Source organism: Scyliorhinus torazame, chromosome 6 (genome assembly GCF_047496885.1).
Source record: "Scyliorhinus torazame isolate Kashiwa2021f chromosome 6, sScyTor2.1, whole genome shotgun sequence".
In the NCBI taxonomy this organism is placed as follows: domain Eukaryota; kingdom Metazoa; phylum Chordata; class Chondrichthyes; order Carcharhiniformes; family Scyliorhinidae; genus Scyliorhinus; species Scyliorhinus torazame.
In genome coordinates, this window is record NC_092712.1 from 11,174,931 (window position 1) to 11,195,293 (window position 20,363).

Consider the following 20,363-nt stretch of genomic DNA (forward strand, 5'->3'; position numbering starts at 1 on the left):
CTGTCTCAGACACCAGCAGCCCCCCAGACACCAGCAGCCCCCCAGACACCAGCAGCTCCCCACAGAACCAGCAACCCCACCCTCAACCTCTCATAGAATCACAGAATTTACAGTGCAGGAGGAGTCCATTCAGCCCATCGAGTCCGCGCCAGCCCTTGGAAAGAGCGCCCTATTTAAGCCCACACCTCCACCCTATCCCCATAACCCATGTTGTTGCCCTGTTCAAGAAAGGGAATAGGGAAATCCCTGGGAATTACAGACCCATCAGACTTACGTCTGTGGTGAGCAAAATATTGGAGAGGATTCTGAGAGATAGGGGGCGGGATTCCCCCCTACCCGGCAGGGCGGGGGTCCCGGCGCCGAGGAGTGGGGTGAACCACTCCGCCATCGGGCAGCCCGGAAGGTGCGGAATCTTCCGGACCTTCAGGGGCTAGGCCGGCGCGGAGGGAAAGAGTGCCCCCACGGCACAGGCCCGCCCGCCGATCGGTGGGCCCCGATCGCGGGCCAGGCCACCGTGGGGGCACTCCCTGGGGCTAGATCCCCCGTGCCCCCCCCGCCCCCCCCCCCCCCCCCCCGAGGACTCCGCAGGCCGCCCACAGAGCCAGGTGCCGCCGGTACGGACCTGGTTTGATTTACGCCGGCGGGACCGGCCGGAAACAGGCCCATCGCGGGCCAGGGGGGGGGGGGGGGCGCTGCCAGGGGGCGCCGCCAGCGGCCGCCGCGATTCCCGCCCCCCGCCACTGGAGAATTCGGCAGCCAGCGTCGGGGCGGGATTCACGCCGCCCCCCCCCGGCGATTCCCCGGCCCAGCGCGGGGTCGGAGAATCCCGCTGAGGACTTATGATTATTTAGAAAAACATAGTTTGATTAAAGATAGTCAGCGTGGCTTTGTGAGGGGCAGGTCAGGCCTCACAAGCCTCATTAAATTCTTTGAGGATGTGACGAGGCACATTGATGAAGGTCGGGCAGTGGATGTGGTGTATATGGATTTCAGTAAGGTTTTGATAAGGTTCCCCATGGTAGGCTCATTCAGAAAGTCAGGAGGCATGGGATACAGGGGAATTTGGCTGTCTGGATACAGAATTGGCTGGCCAATAGAAGACAGCGAGTGGTAGTGGATGGAAGCTATTCCACCTGGAGGTCGGTGACCAGTGGTGTCCCCGCAGGGATCTGTTCTGGGACCTCGGCTCTTTGTGGTTTTTATAAATGCCTTGGATGAGGGAGTGGAAGGGTGGGTTAGTAAGTTTGCCGATGACACGAAGGTTGGGGGAGTTGTAGATAGTGTTGAGGGCTGTTGCAGGTTACAACAGGACATTGACAGGATGCAGAGCTGGGCTGAGAAGTGGCAGATGGAGTTCAACCCTGATAAATGTGAAGTGATTCATTTTGGAAGGTCGAATTTGAATGCTGAATCCAGGGTGAAAGGCAGGATTCTTGAAAGTGTGGAGGGACAGAGGGATCTTGGGGTCCACGTATATAGATCCCCCAAAGTTGCCACCCAGGTTGATAGGGTTGTGAAGAAGGCGTATGGTGTGTTGGCTTTCATTAACAGGGGGATTGAGTTTAAGAGCCGTGAGGTTTTGCTGCAGCTTTATAAAACCCTGGTTAGACCACACTTAGAATATTGTGTCCAGGTCTGGTCGCCTCATTATAGGAAGGATGTGGATGGTTTGGCGAGGGTACAGAGGAGATTTACCAGGATGCTGCCTGGACTGGGGGGCATGTCTGATAAGAAAGGTTGAGGGAGCGAGGGCTTTTCTCCCTGGAGCGAAGAAGGCAGAGAGGTGACTTGATAGAGGTGGACAAGGTGATGAGAGGCATGGATAGAGTGGATAGCCAGAGACTTTTCTCCAGGGCGGAAATGGCTGTCACGAGGGGACATAACTTTAAGGTGATTGGAGGAAGGTGTAGGGGGAGATGTCAGAGGTAGGTTCTTTACACAGAGAGTGGTGGGTGTGTGGAATCACTGCCAGCAGAGGTGGTGGAGTCGGTCATTGGGGACATTTAAGCGACTCTTAGACAGGCACATGGACAGCAGTAAATTGAAGGGGTCTAGGTTAGGTTGATCTTCGTTTAGGATAAATGGTCGGCACAACATCGTGGGCCGAATGGCCTGTACTGTGCTGTACTGTTCCATTACCCCAGGAGCTGCTGGGGTCAGCCCCCCACACCCGTTCCGGGGGCAGGAATGTGTCATGGTCAGATGGTCAGAAATCCCACGGAGGCTCCTTGACTGACCTGGTGACCTGCAGTGCAGTCAGGGGAGGTGGGGGTGCAATGGTATTGTGACTGGAACAGTAAACCAGAGACCCAGAGTAACGCTCCGGGGGTCCTGGGATCGAACCTCGCCACAGCAGCTGGCGAAACTTAAACTCAATAAAAACCTGGAATTAAAAAGCCGAATGACGTCAATGAAACCATTGTCAATTGTCGTAAAAACCCACCTGGTTCACTCATGCGACTATTTGACTAGGTAAGGCAGCGTTTACAATCCCTGAATGGGTTGTCACTCTGCTGTCCATCAGCATCGGACATCGTTAACCCCATCGGATTGCCCCATTCCTCAGGGCAGCCTGTCCAATCCTGGGGGGGGGGGGGGGGGGGGGGTGAAACGGAGAGTGAGCACAGAGGGAAGTTCAGGTCACATGGCCTGGAGAGAGTCGAGAATATTCTGCGGCCTCCGCTGGCTGGGTGGGCAAGGCTGGCTCACAGAGCATGCTGGGAACGGTTGCTTTGCCCTGGACCCGGACGTAGCGACGCAGCGGGACCCTGCCCAGATTCCTCTTCACAGCTTTACGTCTCTTCAGAGTGGTCCGGAAGTAGGACTCATCCTGCGGAGAGAGAGAGAGAGAGTGAGAGTTAATGAGAGAAAAAGAGAGAGAGTTAATGAGAGAAAAAGAGTGAGAGAGTTAATGAGAGAAAAAGAGAGAGAGTGTGAGGGAGAGAGAGAGTGTGTGAGAGAGTGTGAGGGAGAGAGAGAGTGTGAGGGAGAGTGGTGAGAGAGAGTGAGTGAGAGAGGGAGAGAGCGAGAGTGTGAGAGAGAGAGAGAGAGTGTGAGAGAGAGAGTGTGAGAGAGAGAGTGTGTGAGAGAAAGTGTGAGAGAGTGTGGGAGAGTGTGTGGGAGAGTGTGGGAGAGTGTGTGGGAGAGTGTGTGGGAGAGAGAGTGTGAGGGAGAGAGAGAGTGTGAGGGAGAGTGTGCGAGAGAGAGAGAGAGATAGAGCGAGTATGAGAGAGTGTGTTGAGAGAGAGTGAGTGAGAGAGGGAGAGAGCGAGAGTGTGGGAGAGAGTGAGAGAGAGAGGGAGAGTGTGGGAGAGGGGGAGTGAGAGAGAGGGAGAGAGTGTGTGAGAGAGTGTAGCAGAGAGAGAGAGTGTGTGAGAGAAAGTGTGAGAGAGAGTGTGAGAGAGAGAGAGAGTGTGAGAGAGAGTGTGAGGGAGAGTATGTGAGAGAGAGAGTGTGAGGGCGAGTGTGAGAGAGTGAGAGAGTGAGATAGAGCGAGTGTGAGAGAGAGTGTGTGAGAGAGAGTGAGTGAGAGAGAGTGAGTGAGAGAGGGAGAGAGCGAGAGTGTGGGAGAGAGAGGGAGAGAGAGAGGGAGAGTGTGGGAGAGGCGGAGTGAGAGAGAGGGAGAGAGTGTGTGAGAGAGTGTGGCAGAGAGAGAGAGTGTGTGAGAGAAAGTGTGAGAGAGAGAGTGTGAAGGAGAGAGAGAGAGTGTGAGAGAGAGAGTGTGAGGGAGAGTGTGTGAGAGTGTGGGAGAGAGTGTGAGGGAGAGTGTGAGAGAGAGTGTGGGGGAGAGAGAGTGTGAGAGAGTGAGAGAGAGATAGAGCGAGTGTGAGAGGGTGTGAGAGAGAGTGTGGGGGAGAGAGAGTGTGAGAGAGTGAGAGAGAGATAGAGCGAGTGTGAGAGGGTGTGAGAGAGAGTGAGTGAGAGAGCGAGAGTGTGGGAGAGAGTGAGAGAGAGATGGAGAGTGTGGGAGAGAGGGAGTGAGAGGGAGTGAGAGAGAGGGAGAGAGTGTGTGTGAGAGTGTGGCAGAGAGAGAGAGTGTGAGAGAAAGTGAGAGAGAGAGTGTGAGAGAGAGAGAGTGTGAGAGAAAGTGTGAGGGTGAGTGTGAGAGAGAGAGATAGAGCAAGTGTGAGAGAGAGAGTGAGAGAGTGAGTGAGAGAGAGGGAGAGAGCGAGAGAGCGAGAGTGTGGGAGAGAGAGAGAGTGAGAGAGCGAGAGAGTGTGTGAGAGAGTGTGGCAGAGAGAGAGAGTGTGTGAGAGAAAGTGTGAGAGAGAGTGTGAGAGAGAGTGTGAGAGAGAGAGTGTGAGAGAGTGTGAGAGCGAGTGTGAGAGCGAGTGTGAGAGAGCGTGTGAGGGAGAGTGTGAGGGAGAGTGTGAGGGAGAGTGTGAGGGAGAGTGTGAGGAGAGTGTGTGAGGGAGAGTGTGAGGGGAGAGTGTGAGGGAGAGAGAGAGTGTGAGGGAGAGTGTGAGAGAGTGTGAGGGAGAGAGTGTGAGGGAGAGAGTGTGAGGGAGAATGTGTGAGAGAGAGAGAGTGAGAGAGAGTGTGTGGGAGAGAGAGTGCGAGGGAGTGTGAGAGAGAGAGAGAGAGTGTGAGGGAGAGTATGTGAAAGAGAGTGTGTGAGGGAGAGTGTGAGAGAGTGCAGAGAGAGATAGAGAGTGTGTGAGAGAGAGAGTGGAGAGGGAGAGGGTGAGAGTGTGGGAGAGAGTGAGAGAGAGAGCGAGGAGTGTGAGTAAGGAAGTGTGTGAGAGAGTGTGAGGGAGAGTGTGGGAGAAAGTGAGAGTGTGTGAGGGAGTGAGAGAGAGAGCGAGAGTGGGAGAGAGTGTGAGTAAGGAAGGTGTGTGAGAGTGTGAGGGAGTGTGAGAGAGAGAGAGAGAGTGTGGGAGAAAGTGAGAGTGTGTGAGGGAGTGCCACGCTCACACCGGAAATCCCGTGCGGTGGGTATGGCGTAAGCAGGGCCAGAGACCCCCCCCCCCACCCCCCCCCCCGGTGGACAGGCGGGCCGGACCCCAGACCCCCCCCCCCCCCCCGGTGAGGACAGGCGGGGCTGGACCCCGGACCCCCCCCCCCCCCAACACCGGTGAGGAAAGGCGGGGCCGGACCCCGGAACCCCCCCCGGTGAGGACAGGCGGGGCTGGACCCCGGACCCCCCCCCCCCCCCCCACACCGGTGAGGAAAGGCGGGGCCGGACCCCGGAACCCCCCCCCCGGTGAGGACAGGCGGGGCCGGACCCCGGACCCCCCCCCCCCCCCCCCGGTGAGGACAGGCGGGGCCGGACCCCGGACTCCCCACCCTCCCCGGTGAGGACAGGCGGGGCTGGACCCCGGACCCCCCCCCCCCGGTGAGGAAAGGCGGGGCTGGACCCCGGACCCCCCCCCCCCCCCGGTGAGGACAGGCGGGGCCGGACCCCGGACCCCCCCCCCCCCCCGGTGAGGACAGGCGGGGGCCGGACCCCGGACCCCCCCCCCCCCGGTGAGGAAAGGCGGGGGCTGGGCCCCGGACCCCCCCCCCCGGTGAGGAAAGGCGGGGCCGGACCCCGGACTCCCCACCCTCCCCGGTGAGGACAGGCGGGGCTGGACCCTGGACCCCGGACCCCCCCCCCCCCCCCGGTGAGGACAGGCGGGGCCGGACCCCGGAACCCCCCCCCGGTGAGGACAGGCGGGGCTGGACCCCGGACCCCCCCCCCCCCCCCCCACACCGGTGAGGAAAGGCGGGGCCGGACCCCGGAACCCCCCCCCGGTGAGGACAGGCGGGGGCCGGACCCCGGACCCCCCCCCCCCCCCCCCCCCCGGTGAGGACAGGCGGGGCCGGACCCCGGACTCCCCACCCCTCCCCGGTGAGGACAGGCGGGGCTGGACCCCGGACCCCCCCCCCCGGTGAGGAAAGGCGGGGCTGGACCCCGGACCCCCCCCCCCCCCCCGGTGAGGACAGGCGGGGCCGGACCCCGGACCCCCCCCCCCCCCGGTGAGGACAGGCGGGGCCGGACCCCGGACCCCCCCCCCCCCCGGTGAGGAAAGGCGGGGCTGGGCCCTGGACCCCCCCCCCCCGGTGAGGAAAGGCGGGGCCGGACCCCGGACTCCCCACCCTCCCCGGTGAGGACAGGCGGGGCTGGACCCTGGACCCCGGACCCCCCCCCCCCCCCCCCCGGTGAGGACAGGCGGGGCCGGACCCCGGACCCCCCCCCCCCCCCCCCGGTGAGGACAGGCGGGGCTGGGCCCCGGACCCCCCCCCCCCCGGTGAGGAAAGGCGGGGCCGGACCCCGGACTCCCCCCCCCCCCCTGGTGAGGACAGGCGGGGGTTGGACCCCGGACCCCACGCCCCCACCCCCCGGTGAGGAAAGGCGGGGCCGGACCCCGGACTCCCCCACCCTCCCCGGTGAGGAAAGGCGGGGCCGGACCCCGGACCCCCCCCCCCCCCGGTGAGGAAAGGCGGGGCTGGGCCCCGGACCCCCCCCCCCCGGTGAGGAAAGGCGGGGCCGGACCCCGGACTCCCCACCCTCCCCGGTGAGGAAAGGCGGGGCCGGACCCCGGACCCCCCCCCCCCCCGGTGAGGAAAGGCGGGGCTGGACCCCGGACCCCCCCCCCCCCGGTGAGGAAAGGCGGGGCTGGACCCCGGACCCCCCCCCCCCCCCCGGGTGAGGACGGCAGGAAGATCTCACCCAGAGAGTCACGGGAATATTCTGCCTCGGAGACAAGGCCTGTGTATTCTGAGGCACGGTTGGCCCTGTGCTGTTGCATGTCTGAGACATATTATGGGATGTCCTTTGGTGGTGTTGTGGCTAATGGGAGCTCGCACCTCTTTCTTGTAGTTATATGTCTTCACTTTTGTGTAAAACTCATCGAGGCGTGTCTGTCGCTCCGCAGTGAAAGTCTTACACCGACGTTCCACACCACGTAACGACTCCCGGAGTCGCTGAATCCGATTCCGAACCCGCTTCTCCCTGAAAAACACACAGACAAAACTCTGGAAGTAATAAGATTCCCGATCAAACAGGCCTCACGGAAGCATGGGATTCAGGGTGATTTAGCAGTTTGGATCAGAAATTGGCTAGCTGGAAGAAGACAACGGGTGGTGGTTGATGGGAAGTGTTCAGACTGGAGTCCAGTTACTAGTGGTGTACCACAAGGATCTGTTTTGGGGCCACTGCTGTTTGTCATTTTATAAATGACCTGGAGGAGGGCGTAGAAGGATGGGTGAGTAAATTTGCAGATGACACTAAAGTCGGTGGAGTTGTGGACAGTGCGGAAGGATGTTACAAGTTACAGAGGGACATAGATAAGCTGCAGCGCTGGGCTGAGAGGTGGCAAATGGAGTTTAATGCAGAAAAGTGTGAGGTGATTCGTTTTGGAAGGAATAACAGGAAGACTGAGTACTGGGCTAATGGTAAGATTCTTGGCAGTGTGGATGAGCAGAGAGATCACGGTGTCCATGTACATAGATCCCTGAACGTTGCCACCCAGGTTGAGAGGGTTGGGAAGAAGGCGTACGGTGTGTTAGCTTTTATTGGTGGAGGGATTGAGTTTCGGAGCCATGAGGTCATGTTGCAGCTGTACAAAACTCTGGTGCGGCCGCATTTGGAGTATTGCGTGCAATTCTGGTCGCCGCATTATAGGAAGGATGTGGAAGCATTGGAAAGGGTGCAGAGGAGATTTACCAGAATGTTGCCTGGTATGGAGGGAAGATCTTATGAGGAAAGGCTGAGGGACTTGAGACTGTTTTAGTTAGAGAGAAGAAGGTTAAGAGGTGACTTAATTGAGGCAGACAAGATGATCAGAGGATTGGATAGGGTGGACAGTGAGAGCCTTTTTCCTCGGATGGTGATGTCTCGCACGAGGGGACATAGCTTTAAATTGAGGGGTGATAGATATAAGGCAGATGTCAGAGGTAGGTTCTTTACTCAGAGAGTAGTAAGGGCTTGGAATGCCCTGCCTGCAACAGTAGTGGACTCGCCAACACTAAGGGCATTCAAATAGTCATTGGATAGACATATGGACGATAAGGGAATAGTGTAGATGGGCTTTAGAGTGGTTTCACAGGTCGGCGCAACATCGAGGGCCGAAGGGCCTGTACTGCGCTGTAATGATCTATGTTCTCAGTGTGGAGTAATAAATCCGAATCTCGATCAAACAGGCCTCAGTGTGGAGTAATAACTCCGAATCCCGATCAAACAGGCCTCAGTGTGGAGTAATAACTCCGATTCCCAATCAAACAGGTGGAATTGTGGAGTAATAACTCCGATTCCCGATCAAACATGCCGCAGTGTGGAGTAATAACTCCGAATCCCGATTAAACAGGCCGCAGTGTGGAGTAATAACTCCGATTCCCAATCAAACAGGTCTCAGTGTGGAGTAATAATTCCGATTCCCGATCAAACAGGCCGCAGTGTGGAGTAATAACTCCGACTGCCCGATCAAACAGGCCTCAGTGTGGAGTAATAACTCCAAATCCCGATCAAACAGGCCTCAGTGTGGAGTAATAACTCCGATTCCCGATCAAACAGGCCCCAGTGTGGAGTAATAACTCTGATTCCCGATCAAACAGGCCACAGTGTGGAGTAATAACTCCTACTTCCCGATCAAACAGGCCTCAGTGTGGAGTAATAATTCCGACTGCCCGATCAAACAGGCCTCAGTGTGGAGTAATAACTCCGATTCCCAATCAAACAGGTCTAAGTGTGGAATAATAACTCCGATTCCCGATCAAACATGCCGCAGTGTGGAGTAATAACTCCGATTCCCGATCAAACAGGCCTCAGTCTGGAGTAATAACTCCGAATCCCGATCAAACAGGCATCAGTGTGGAGTAATAACTCCGATTCCTGATCAAACAGGCTGCAGTGTGGAGTAATAACTCCGATTCCCGATCAAACAGGCCGCAGTGTGGAGTAATAACTCCGATTCCCGATCAAACAGGTCTCAGTGTGGAGTAATAACTCCGATTCCCAATCAAACAGGTCTAAGTGTGGAATAATAACTCCGATTCCCGATCAAACATGCCGCAGTGTGGAGTAATAACTCCGATTCCCGATCAAACAGGCCTCAGTCTGGAGTAATAACTCCGAATCCCGATCAAACAGGCATCAGTGTGGAGTAATAACTCCGATTCCCAATCAAACAGGTCTGTGTGGAGTAATAACTCCGATTCCTGATCAAACAGGCTGCAGTGTGGAGTAATAACTCCGATTCCCGATCAAACAGGCCGCAGTGTGGAGTAATAACTCCGATTCCCGATCAAACATGCCGCAGTGTGGAGTAATAACTCCGATTCCCGATCAAACAGGTCTCAGTGTGGAATAATAACTCCGATTCCCGATCAAACATGCCGCAGTGTGGAGTAATAACTCCGATTCCCGATCAAACAGACCTCAGTCTGGAGTAATAACTCCGAATCCCGATCAAACAGGTCTCAGTGTGGAGTAATAACTCCGATTCCCAATCAAACAGGTCTGTGTGGAGTAATAACTCCGATTCCTGATCAAACAGGCTGCAGTGTGGAGTAATAACTCCGATTCCCGATCAAACAGGCCGCAGTGTGGAGTAATAACTCCGATTCCCGATCAAACTTGTCTCAGTGTGGAGTAATAACTCCGATTCCCAATCAAACAGGTCTAAGTGTGGAATAATAACTCCGATTCCCGATCAAACATGCCGCAGTGTGGCGTAATAACTCCGATTCCCGATCAAACAGGCCTCAGTCTGGAGTAATAACTCCGAATCCCGATCAAACAGGCATCAGTGTGGAGCAATAACTCCGATTCCCAATCAAACAGGTCTGTGTGGAGTAATAACTCCGATTCCTGATCAAACAGGCTGCAGTGTGGAGTAATAACACCGATTCCCGATCAAACAGGCCGCAGTGTGGAGTAATAACTCCGATTCCCGATCAAACATGCCGCAGTGTGGAGTAATAACTCCGATTCCCGATCAAACAGGTCTCAGTGTGGAATAATAACTCCGATTCCCGATCAAACAGGTCTCAGTGTGGAATAATAACTCCGAATGCCAGATCAAACAGGCATCAGTGTGGAGTAATAACTCTGATTACCAATCAAACAGGCCTCAGTGTGGAGTAATAACTCCTACTTCCCGATCAAACAGGCCTCAGTGTGGAGTAATAACTCCGATTCCCGATCAAACATGCCGCAGTGCGGAGTAATAACTCTGATTCCCGATCAAACAGGCCGCAGTGTGGAGTAATAACTCCGACTGCCCGATCAAACAGGCCTCAGTGTGGAGTAATAACTCCGATTCCCAATCAAACAGGTCTAAGTGTGGAATAATAACTCCGATTCCCGATCAAACATGCCGCAGTGTGGAGTAATAACTCCGATTCCCGATCAAACAGGCCTCAGTCTGGAGTAATAACTCCGAATCCCGATCAAACAGGCATCAGTGTGGAGTAATAACTCCGATTCCTGATCAAACAGGCTGCAGTGTGGAGTAATAACTCCGATTCCCGATCAAACAGGCCGCAGTGTGGAGTAATAACTCCGATTCCCGATCAAACAGGTCTCAGTGTGGAGTAATAACTCCGATTCCCAATCAAACAGGTCTAAGTGTGGAATAATAACTCCGATTCCCGATCAAACATGCCGCAGTGTGGAGTAATAACTCCGATTCCCGATCAAACAGGCCTCAGTCTGGAGTAATAACTCCGAATCCCGATCAAACAGGCATCAGTGTGGAGTAATAACTCCGATTCCCAATCAAACAGGTCTGTGTGGAGTAATAACTCCGATTCCTGATCAAACAGGCTGCAGTGTGGAGTAATAACTCCGATTCCCGATCAAACAGGCCGCAGTGTGGAGTAATAACTCCGATTCCCGATCAAACATGCCGCAGTGTGGAGTAATAACTCCGATTCCCGATCAAACAGGTCTCAGTGTGGAATAATAACTCCGATTCCCGATCAAACATGCCGCAGTGTGGAGTAATAACTCCGATTCCCGATCAAACAGACCTCAGTCTGGAGTAATAACTCCGAATCCCGATCAAACAGGTCTCAGTGTGGAGTAATAACTCCGATTCCCAATCAAACAGGTCTGTGTGGAGTAATAACTCCGATTCCTGATCAAACAGGCTGCAGTGTGGAGTAATAACTCCGATTCCCGATCAAACAGGCCGCAGTGTGGAGTAATAACTCCGATTCCCGATCAAACTTGTCTCAGTGTGGAGTAATAACTCCGATTCCCAATCAAACAGGTCTAAGTGTGGAATAATAACTCCGATTCCCGATCAAACATGCCGCAGTGTGGCGTAATAACTCCGATTCCCGATCAAACAGGCCTCAGTCTGGAGTAATAACTCCGAATCCCGATCAAACAGGCATCAGTGTGGAGCAATAACTCCGATTCCCAATCAAACAGGTCTGTGTGGAGTAATAACTCCGATTCCTGATCAAACAGGCTGCAGTGTGGAGTAATAACACCGATTCCCGATCAAACAGGCCGCAGTGTGGAGTAATAACTCCGATTCCCGATCAAACATGCCGCAGTGTGGAGTAATAACTCCGATTCCCGATCAAACAGGTCTCAGTGTGGAATAATAACTCCGATTCCCGATCAAACAGGTCTCAGTGTGGAATAATAACTCCGAATGCCAGATCAAACAGGCATCAGTGTGGAGTAATAACTCTGATTACCAATCAAACAGGCCTCAGTGTGGAGTAATAACTCCTACTTCCCGATCAAACAGGCCTCAGTGTGGAGTAATAACTCCGATTCCCGATCAAACATGCCGCAGTGCGGAGTAATAACTCTGATTCCCGATCAAACAGGCCGCAGTGTGGAGTAATAACTCCGACTGCCCGATCAAACAGGCATCAGTGTGGAGTAATAACTCCGATTCCCAATCAAACAGGTCTCAGTGTGGAGTAATAACTCCGAATCCCGATCAAACAGGCCTCAGTGTGGAGTAATAACTCCGATTCCCGATCAAACAGGTCTCAGTCTGGAGCAATAACTCAGAATGCCAGATCAAACAGGCCTCAGTGTGTAGTAATAACTCCGATTACCGATCAAACAGGCCTCAGTGTGGAGTAATAACTCCGATTCCCGATCAAACAGGTCTCAGTGTGGAGGAATAACTCTGATTCCCGATCAAACAGGCCTCAGTGTGGAGTAAAAACTCCGAATCCTGATCAAACAGGCCACTTTGTGGAGTAATATCTCCGATTCCCAATCAAACAGGTCTCAGTGTGGAGTAATAACTCCGATTCCCGATCAAACAGGCCTCAGTGTGGAGTAATAACTCCGATTCCCGATCAAACATGCCGCAGTGTGGAGTAATAACTCCGATTCCCGATCAAACAGGCCTCAGTCTGGAGTAATAACTCCGAATCCCAATCAAACAGGCATCAGTGTGGAGTAATAACTCAGATTTCCAATTAAACAGGTCTGTGTGGAGTAATAACTCCGATTCCCGATCAAACAGGCCTCAGTGTGGAGTAATAGCTCCGATTCCCGATCAAACAGGCCTCAGTCTGGAGTAATAACTCAGAATCCCGATCAAACATGCCGTAGTGTGGAGTAATAACTCCGATTCCCGATCAAACAGGCCTCAGTGTGGAGTAATAGCTCTGATTCCCGAACAAACAGGCCACAATGTGGAGTAATAACTCCGATTCCCGATCAAACATGCCACGGTGTGGAGTAATAACTCCGATTCCCGATCAAACAGGCCTCAGTCCGGAGTCATAACTCTGAACCCCAATCAAACAGACATCAGTGTGGAGTAATAACTCCGATTCCCGATCAAACAGGCCGCAGTGTGGAGTAATAACTCGGATTTCCGATCAAACAGTCCTCAATGTGGAGTAATAGCTCTGAATCCCAATCAAACAGGCCGCAGTGTGGAGTAATAACTCCGATTCCCAATCAAACAGGTCTCAGTGTGGAGCAATAACTCCGAATGCCAGATCAAACAGGCCTCAGTGTGGAGTAATAAATCCGAATCCCGATCAAACAGGCCGCAGTGTGGAGTAATAACTCCGACTGCCCGATCAAACAGGCCTCAGTGTGGAGTAATAACTCCGATTCCCGATCAAACAGGTCTCAGTGTGGAGTAATATCTCCAATTCCCGATCAAACAGGCCACAGTGTGGAGTAATAACTCCGACTGCCCGAAGAAACAGGCCTCAATGTGGAGTAATAACTCCGATTCCCGATCATACAAGCCTCAGTGTGGAGTAAAAACTCCGACTGCCCGATCAAACAGGCCTCAGTGTGGAGTAATAACTCCAAACCCCGATCAAACAGGCCTCAGTGTGGAGTAATAACTCCGATTCCCGATCAAACAGGCCTCAGTGTGGAGTAATAACTCCGATTCCCGATCAAACAGGCCTCAGTGTGGAGTAATAAATCCGAATCCCGATCAAACAGGCCGCAGTGTGGAGTAATAACTCCGACTGCCCGATCAAACAGGCCTCAGTGTGGAGTAATAACTCCGATTCCCGATCAAACAGGTCTCAGTGTGGAGTAATATCTCCAATTCCCGATCAAACAGGCCACAGTGTGGAGTAATAACTCCGACTGCCCGAAGAAACAGGCCTCAATGTGGAGTAATAACTCCGATTCCCGATCATACAGGCCTCAGTGTGGAGTAAAAACTCCGACTGCCCGATCAAACAGGCCTCAGTGTGGAGTAATAACTCCAAACCCCGATCAAACAGGCCTCAGTGTGGAGTAATAACTCCGATTCCCGATCAAACAGGCCTCAGTGTGGAGTAATAACTCCGATTCCCGATCAAACAGGCCACAGTGTGGAGTAATAACTCCGATTACCGATCAAACAGGCCTCAATGTGGAGTAATAACTCCGATTACCGATCAAACAGGCCTCAATGTGGAGTAATAACTCCGATTCCCGATCAAACAGGCCTCAGTGTGGAGTAATAACTCTGGATCCCGATCAAACAGGCCTCAGTATGGAGTAATAACTCCGATTCCCGATCAAACAGGTCTCAGTGTGGAGTAATAACTCTGACTTCCCGATCAAACAGGCCTCAGTGTGGAGTCCGCAGCCTCTCTCACACCAGCTACCCCAACTGACAACACCAACCCCGGCAACAGGAAACACTATCCTCTCCCGGGAAAAGATTCTCACACTCACACGCTCACACTCACCCGCTCACACTCACTCACACGCTCACTCACTCACTCAAACTCACTAACTCACTCACACTCACCTGCTCACACTCACCTGCTCACACACACTCAAACTCACACACTCACTCACTCGCCCATTCATTCTCTCACTCACTCACACTCACCCACTAACTCTCCCGCTCACACTCACACGGTCACTCTCACTCACTCACAATCACGCACATACACTCACTCATTCACTCACACACACCTGCTCACTCTCATTCACTCACCCACTCACATGCACTCACACTTACTCACTCACTCACCCATTCCACACTCACTCATCACCCCTTCACGCACTCTCACCTGCTCACTCACCCATTCACAGATTTGCTCACTCATCCGCTCACACTCAGTCAGCCACTCACACTCACTGACACACCCACTCACACACCCTCACTCACCCACCCGCCCACTCACATCCACTCACTAACCTACCCACTCACTCATTCACTCACTCAGCCGCCCTCACTCACACACACTCACTCACTTATTCACTCACACACTCACTCGCTCACTCACTCACTCACCCACTCCCACTCACTCACCTGCTCACACTCACCCACTCACACTCATTCACTCACATTCACCCGCTCAGACTCACTCTCACTCTCTCACACTCAGTCATTCGCTCACACGCACGCACCCGCTCACACTCACTCACATCCACTCACACTTAACTCACTCACTCACACTCACCTGCTCACACTCACTCACCTGCTCACTCACTCACATTCACCTGCTTACACTCACTCACCCGCTCACACTGACTCACTCACACGCTCACTCACTCACCCGCTCACTCACCCTTACACAGCCACCTGCTCACACTCACTCACCTTCTCACTCACTCACACTCACTGCCCACTCACTCACTCATTTTCTCATTCACACTTTCCACGCTCACTCATCACCCCCTCGTGCACTCTCTCACCCACTCACAGACTCGCTCACTCATCCGCTCACACTCATTCAGCCGCTCACACTCACTCACTCACCCACCCGCCCACTCACATCCACTCACTCACCTACCCACTCACACTCATTCACTCACTCACTCACCCGCTCACACTCACTCACTCACACACACCTGCTCACCCACACTTACTCACTCACATCCACTCACACTTACTCACATTCACACTCACCCGCTCACACACTCACTCTCACTCACTCTCACCCACACTCGCTCACACACTCACTAGCTTACACTCATTCACCCGTTCACTCACTCACACTCACATTCACTCACCCGCTCACACTCACTCACTCGCACTCACCCGCCCTCACTCACGCTCACTCACGCTCTCATGCACGCTTACTCACTCACACACTCACTAGCTTACACTCATTCACCCGTTCACTCACTCACTCGCATTCACCCACTCACATTCACTCACTCACTCACCCACTCACATTCACTCACTCACTCACCCACTCACATTCACCTGCTCACATTCACTCACTCACTCACCCACACTTACTCACTCACATCCACTCACACTTACTCACATTCTCACTCACCCGCTCACATTCACCCGTTCACACTCACTCACACACTGACTCACTCACACGCACCCACTCACATACTCACTCTCACCCACACTCGCTCACTCTCACCCACACTCGCTCACTCTCACCCACACTCGCTCACACTCACCCGCTCACACTCACTCACTCACGCAGTCACTCATACTCACCCGTTCACACTCACCCAGTCACACTCACTCACGCTCACGCACACACTCGCTCATTCACTCATAGTCACTCACTCACACTCACTCGCTCACGCCGTCACTCACACTCACCCACTCAGACTTACTCACTCACACTCACCCGGTCACATTCACCCGCTCACTCTCACTCTCACTCACCCACCCACACTCACGCACACACTCACTCATTCACTCATAGTCACTCACTCACACTCACTCGCTCATGCAGTCACTCACACTCACTTACTCACACTCACCCGGTCACATTCACCCACCCACACTCACTCACTCACTCCCACACTCACCCGCACAGTCACCCGCTCACACTCACCCACTCACGCAGTCACTCATACTCACCCGCTCACACTCACCCAGTCACACTCACTCATTCACTCATAGTCACTCACTCACACAATCACACTCACTCACCCACTCCCAGACTTGCTCACTCAGCCGCTCACACACATCCACTCACCCACCTACCCACTCAATCATTCACTCACTCACACTCACCCACTCTCACTCTCATTCATCCACTCACACACGCTATCACTCACTCATTCACTCACACTCACTCGCCCGCTCACACTCACTCACCCGCTCACACTCACTCACTCACACTCACTCGCCTGTTCACTCTCACTCACTCGCCCGCTCACTCACACACACACACCTGCTCACACTCACTCACCCTCTCACACTCTCTCCCCACTCACTCACACACCCACTCACACTCATTCAATCACTCGCTCACACTCTCTCATTCACTCACACTCACCCGCCCTCACTCACACACACACTCACGCTCTCTCACGCACACTTACTCACTCACACTCACTCGGTTACACTCCTTCGCCCGTTCACTCACTCACCCACTCACATTCATTCACTCACTCACTCGCTCACACTCACTCATCCACCCGCCCACACTCACTCACATGCTCACACTCACACACCCTCTCACACTCGCTCATTCACCCACTCACACACATGTTCACACTCACTCACACGCTCACTCACACACTCATTTTCTCATTCACCCACTCACCCAACCCCTCATGCACTTTCTCACTCAGTCACTCACACACACCCCCTCACACTCACTCACCCCCTCAAACTCCCCCCCACACTCACTCACATCCATTCACACTCTCACCCCGACATCCACTCATACTCACTCACACTCACTTGCAATCACTCACACTCGCTCATACTTTTACACTCACCTTCACTTGCAGTCGCTCACACTTACTCACATTCACACAAACTCACTCACAAACTCCCTCATTTACTTACATCCATACACATGCACTCACACTCACTCACACTCACTCACACTCACTCACACTTGCTTCCGCTCATACACACATTAAATTTAGAGTACTTAATTCATTTTTTCCAATTAAGGGGCAATTTAGCGTGGCCAATCCACCTACTCTACACATCTTTGGGTTGTGGGGGCGAAACCCACGCAGAACAAAGAAAAGTACAGCACAGGAACAGGCCCTTCCGCCCTCCAAGCCCGTGCCGGCCATGCTGACCGACTAAACTACAATCTTCTACACTTCCTGGGTCCGTATCCCTCTATTCCCATCCTATTCATGTATTTGTCAAGATGCCCCTTAAATGTCACTATCGTCCCTGCTTCCACCACCACCTCCGGCAGCGAGTTCCAGGCACCCACTACCCTCTGTGTAAAAAACTTGCCTCGTACATCTCCTCTAAACCTTGCCCCTCTCACCTTAAACCTATGCCCCCTAGTAATTGACCCCTCTACCCCGGGGAAAAGCCTCTGACTATCCACTCTGTCTATGTCCCTCATAATTTTGTAGACCTCTATCTGGTCGCCCCTCAACCTCCGTTGTTCCAGTGAGAACAAACCGAGTTTATTCAACCGCTCCTCAAAGCTAATGCCCTCCTTACCAGGCAACATTCTGGTAAATCTCTTCTGCACCCTCTCTAAAGCCTCCATATCCTTCTGGTAGTGTGGCGACCAGAATTGAACACTATACTCCAAGTGTGGCCTAACGAAGGTTCTACACAGCTGCAACGTGACTTGCCAATTCTTATACTCAATGCCCCGGCCAATGAAGGCAAGCATGCCGTATGCCTTCTTGACTACCTTCTCCACCTGTGTTGCCCCTTTCAGTGACCTGTGGACCTATACTCCTAGATCTCTCTGACTTTCAATACTCTTGAGGGTTCTACCATTCACTGTACATTCCCTACCTGCATTAGACTTTCCAAAATGCATTACCTCACATTTGTCCGGATTAAACTCCATCTGCCATCTCTCCGCCCAAGTCTCCAAACAATCTAAATCCTGCTGTATCCTCCGACAGTCCTCATCGCTATCCGCAATTCCACCAACCTTTGTGTCGTCTGCAAACTTACTAATCAGACCAGTTACATTTTCCTCCAAATCATTTATATATACTACAAACAGCAAAGGTCCCAGCACTGATCCCTGCGGAACACCACTGGTCACAGCCCTCCAATTAGAAAAGCATCCTTCCATTGCTACTCTCTGCCTTCTATGGCCTAGCCAGTTCTGTATCCACCTTGCCAGCTCACCCCTGATCCCGTGTGATTTCACCTTTTGTACTAGTCTACCATGAGGGACCTTGTCAAAGGCCTTACTGAAGTCCATATAGGCAACATCCACTGCCCTACCTGCATCAATCATCTTTGTGACCTCCTCGAAAAACTCTATCAAGTTAGTGAGACACGACCTCCCCTTCACAAAACCATGCTGTCTCCCACTAATACGTCCATTTGCTTCCAAATGGGAGTAGATCCTGTCTCGAAGAATTCTCTCCAGTAATTTCCCTACCACTGAAGTAAGGCTCACCGGCCTGTAGTTCCCTGGATTATCCTTGCTACCCTTCTTAAACAGAGGAACAACATTGGCTATTCTCCAGTCCTTCGGGACATCACCTGAAGACAGTGAGGATCCAAATATTTCGGTCAAGGCCTCAGCAATTTCATCTCCAGCCTCCTTCAGTATTCTGGGGTAGATCCCATCAGGCCCTGGGGACTTATCTAGCTTCATATTTTTTAAGACGCCCAACACCTCGTCTTTTTGGATCTCAATGTGACCCAGGCTATCTACACACCCTTCTCCAGACTCAACATCCACCAATTCCTTCTCTTTGGTGAATACTGATGCAAAGTATTCATTTAGTAGCTCGCCCATTTCCTCTGGCTCCACACATAGATTCCCTTGCCTATCCTTCAGTGGGCCAACCCTTTCCCTGGCTACCCTCTTGCTTTTTATGTACGTGTAAAAAGCCTTGGGATTTTCCTTAACCCTATTTGCCAATGACTTTTCGTGACCCCTTCTAGCCCTCCTAACTCCTTACTTAAGTTCCTTCCTACTTTCCTTATATTCCACACAGGCTTCGTCTGTTCCCAGCCTTTTAGCCCTGACAAATGCCTCCTTTTTCTTTTTGACAAGACCTACAATATCTCTCGTTATCCAAGGTTCCCGAAAATTGCCGTATTTATCCTTCTTCCTCACAGGAACATGCCAGTCCTGAATTCCTTTCAACTGACACTTGAAAGCCTCCCACATGTCAGATGTTGATTTGCCCTCAAACATCCGCCCCCAATCTAGGTTCTTCAGTTCCCGCCTAATATTGTTATAATTAGCCTTCCCCCAATTTAGCACATTCATCCTAGGACCACTCTTATCCTTGTCCACCAGCACTTTAAAACTTACTGAATTGTGGTCACTGTTCCCGAAATGCTCCCCTACTGAAACTTTTACCACCTGGCCGGGCTCATTCCCCAATACCAGGTCCAGTACAGCCCCTTCCCTAGTTGGACAGTCTACATATTGTTTTAAGAAGCCCTCCTGGATGCTCCTTACAAACTCTGCCCCATCTAAGCCCCTGGCACTAAGTGCGTCCCAGTCAATATTGGGGAAGTTGAAGTCTCCCATCACCACAACCCTGTTGTTTTTGCTCTTTTCCAAAATCTGTTTACCTATCTGCTCCTCTATCTCCCGCTGGCTGTTGGGAGGCCTGTAGTAAAGCCCCAACATTGTGACTGCACCCTTCTTATTCCTGATCTCTATCCATATAGCCTCACTGTCCTCTGAGGTGTCCTCCCGCAGTACAGCTGTGATATTCTCCCTAACCAGTAGCGCAACTCCGCCACCCCTTTTACATCCCCCTCTATCCCGCATGAAACATCTAAATCCTGGAACGTTTAGCTGCCAATCCTGCCCTTCCCTCAACCAGGTCTCTGTAATGGCAACAATATCATAGTTCCAAGTACTAATCCAAGCTCTAAGTTCATCTGCCTTACCCGTAATACTTCTTGCATTAAAACATATGCACTTCAGACCACCAGACCCGCTGTGTTCAGCAACCTCTCCCTGTCTGCTCTGCCTCAGAGCCACACTGTCCCTATTCCCTAGTTCTCCCTCAATGCTCCCACCTTCTGACCTATTGCTCCCGTGCCCACCCCCTACCATACTAGTTTAAACCCAGACACGGGGATAAT

At 53.1% G+C, this 20,363-nt stretch overlaps 1 protein-coding gene across 3 annotated transcripts in view; it reads right to left on the bottom strand.

Moving 5' to 3' along the window:
* Window positions 1–690: 690 nt before the first annotated feature.
* The window catches only part of LOC140424670 (flap endonuclease 1-like), a 210,634-nt gene continuing 190,961 nt past the window's right edge, over window positions 691–20,363 (bottom strand). For all 3 annotated transcript variants that reach the window (XM_072507934.1, XM_072507935.1, XM_072507933.1), the window contains exons 11-12: window positions 6,790–6,934; window positions 691–2,830 (exon numbers count right to left, since the gene is read on the bottom strand). In XM_072507934.1, coding sequence (XP_072364035.1) covers window positions 2,636–2,830; window positions 6,790–6,934 — 340 coding nt within the window. In that variant the 3' untranslated portion in view covers window positions 691–2,635. The remainder of the gene's footprint in view (window positions 2,831–6,789; window positions 6,935–20,363) is intronic.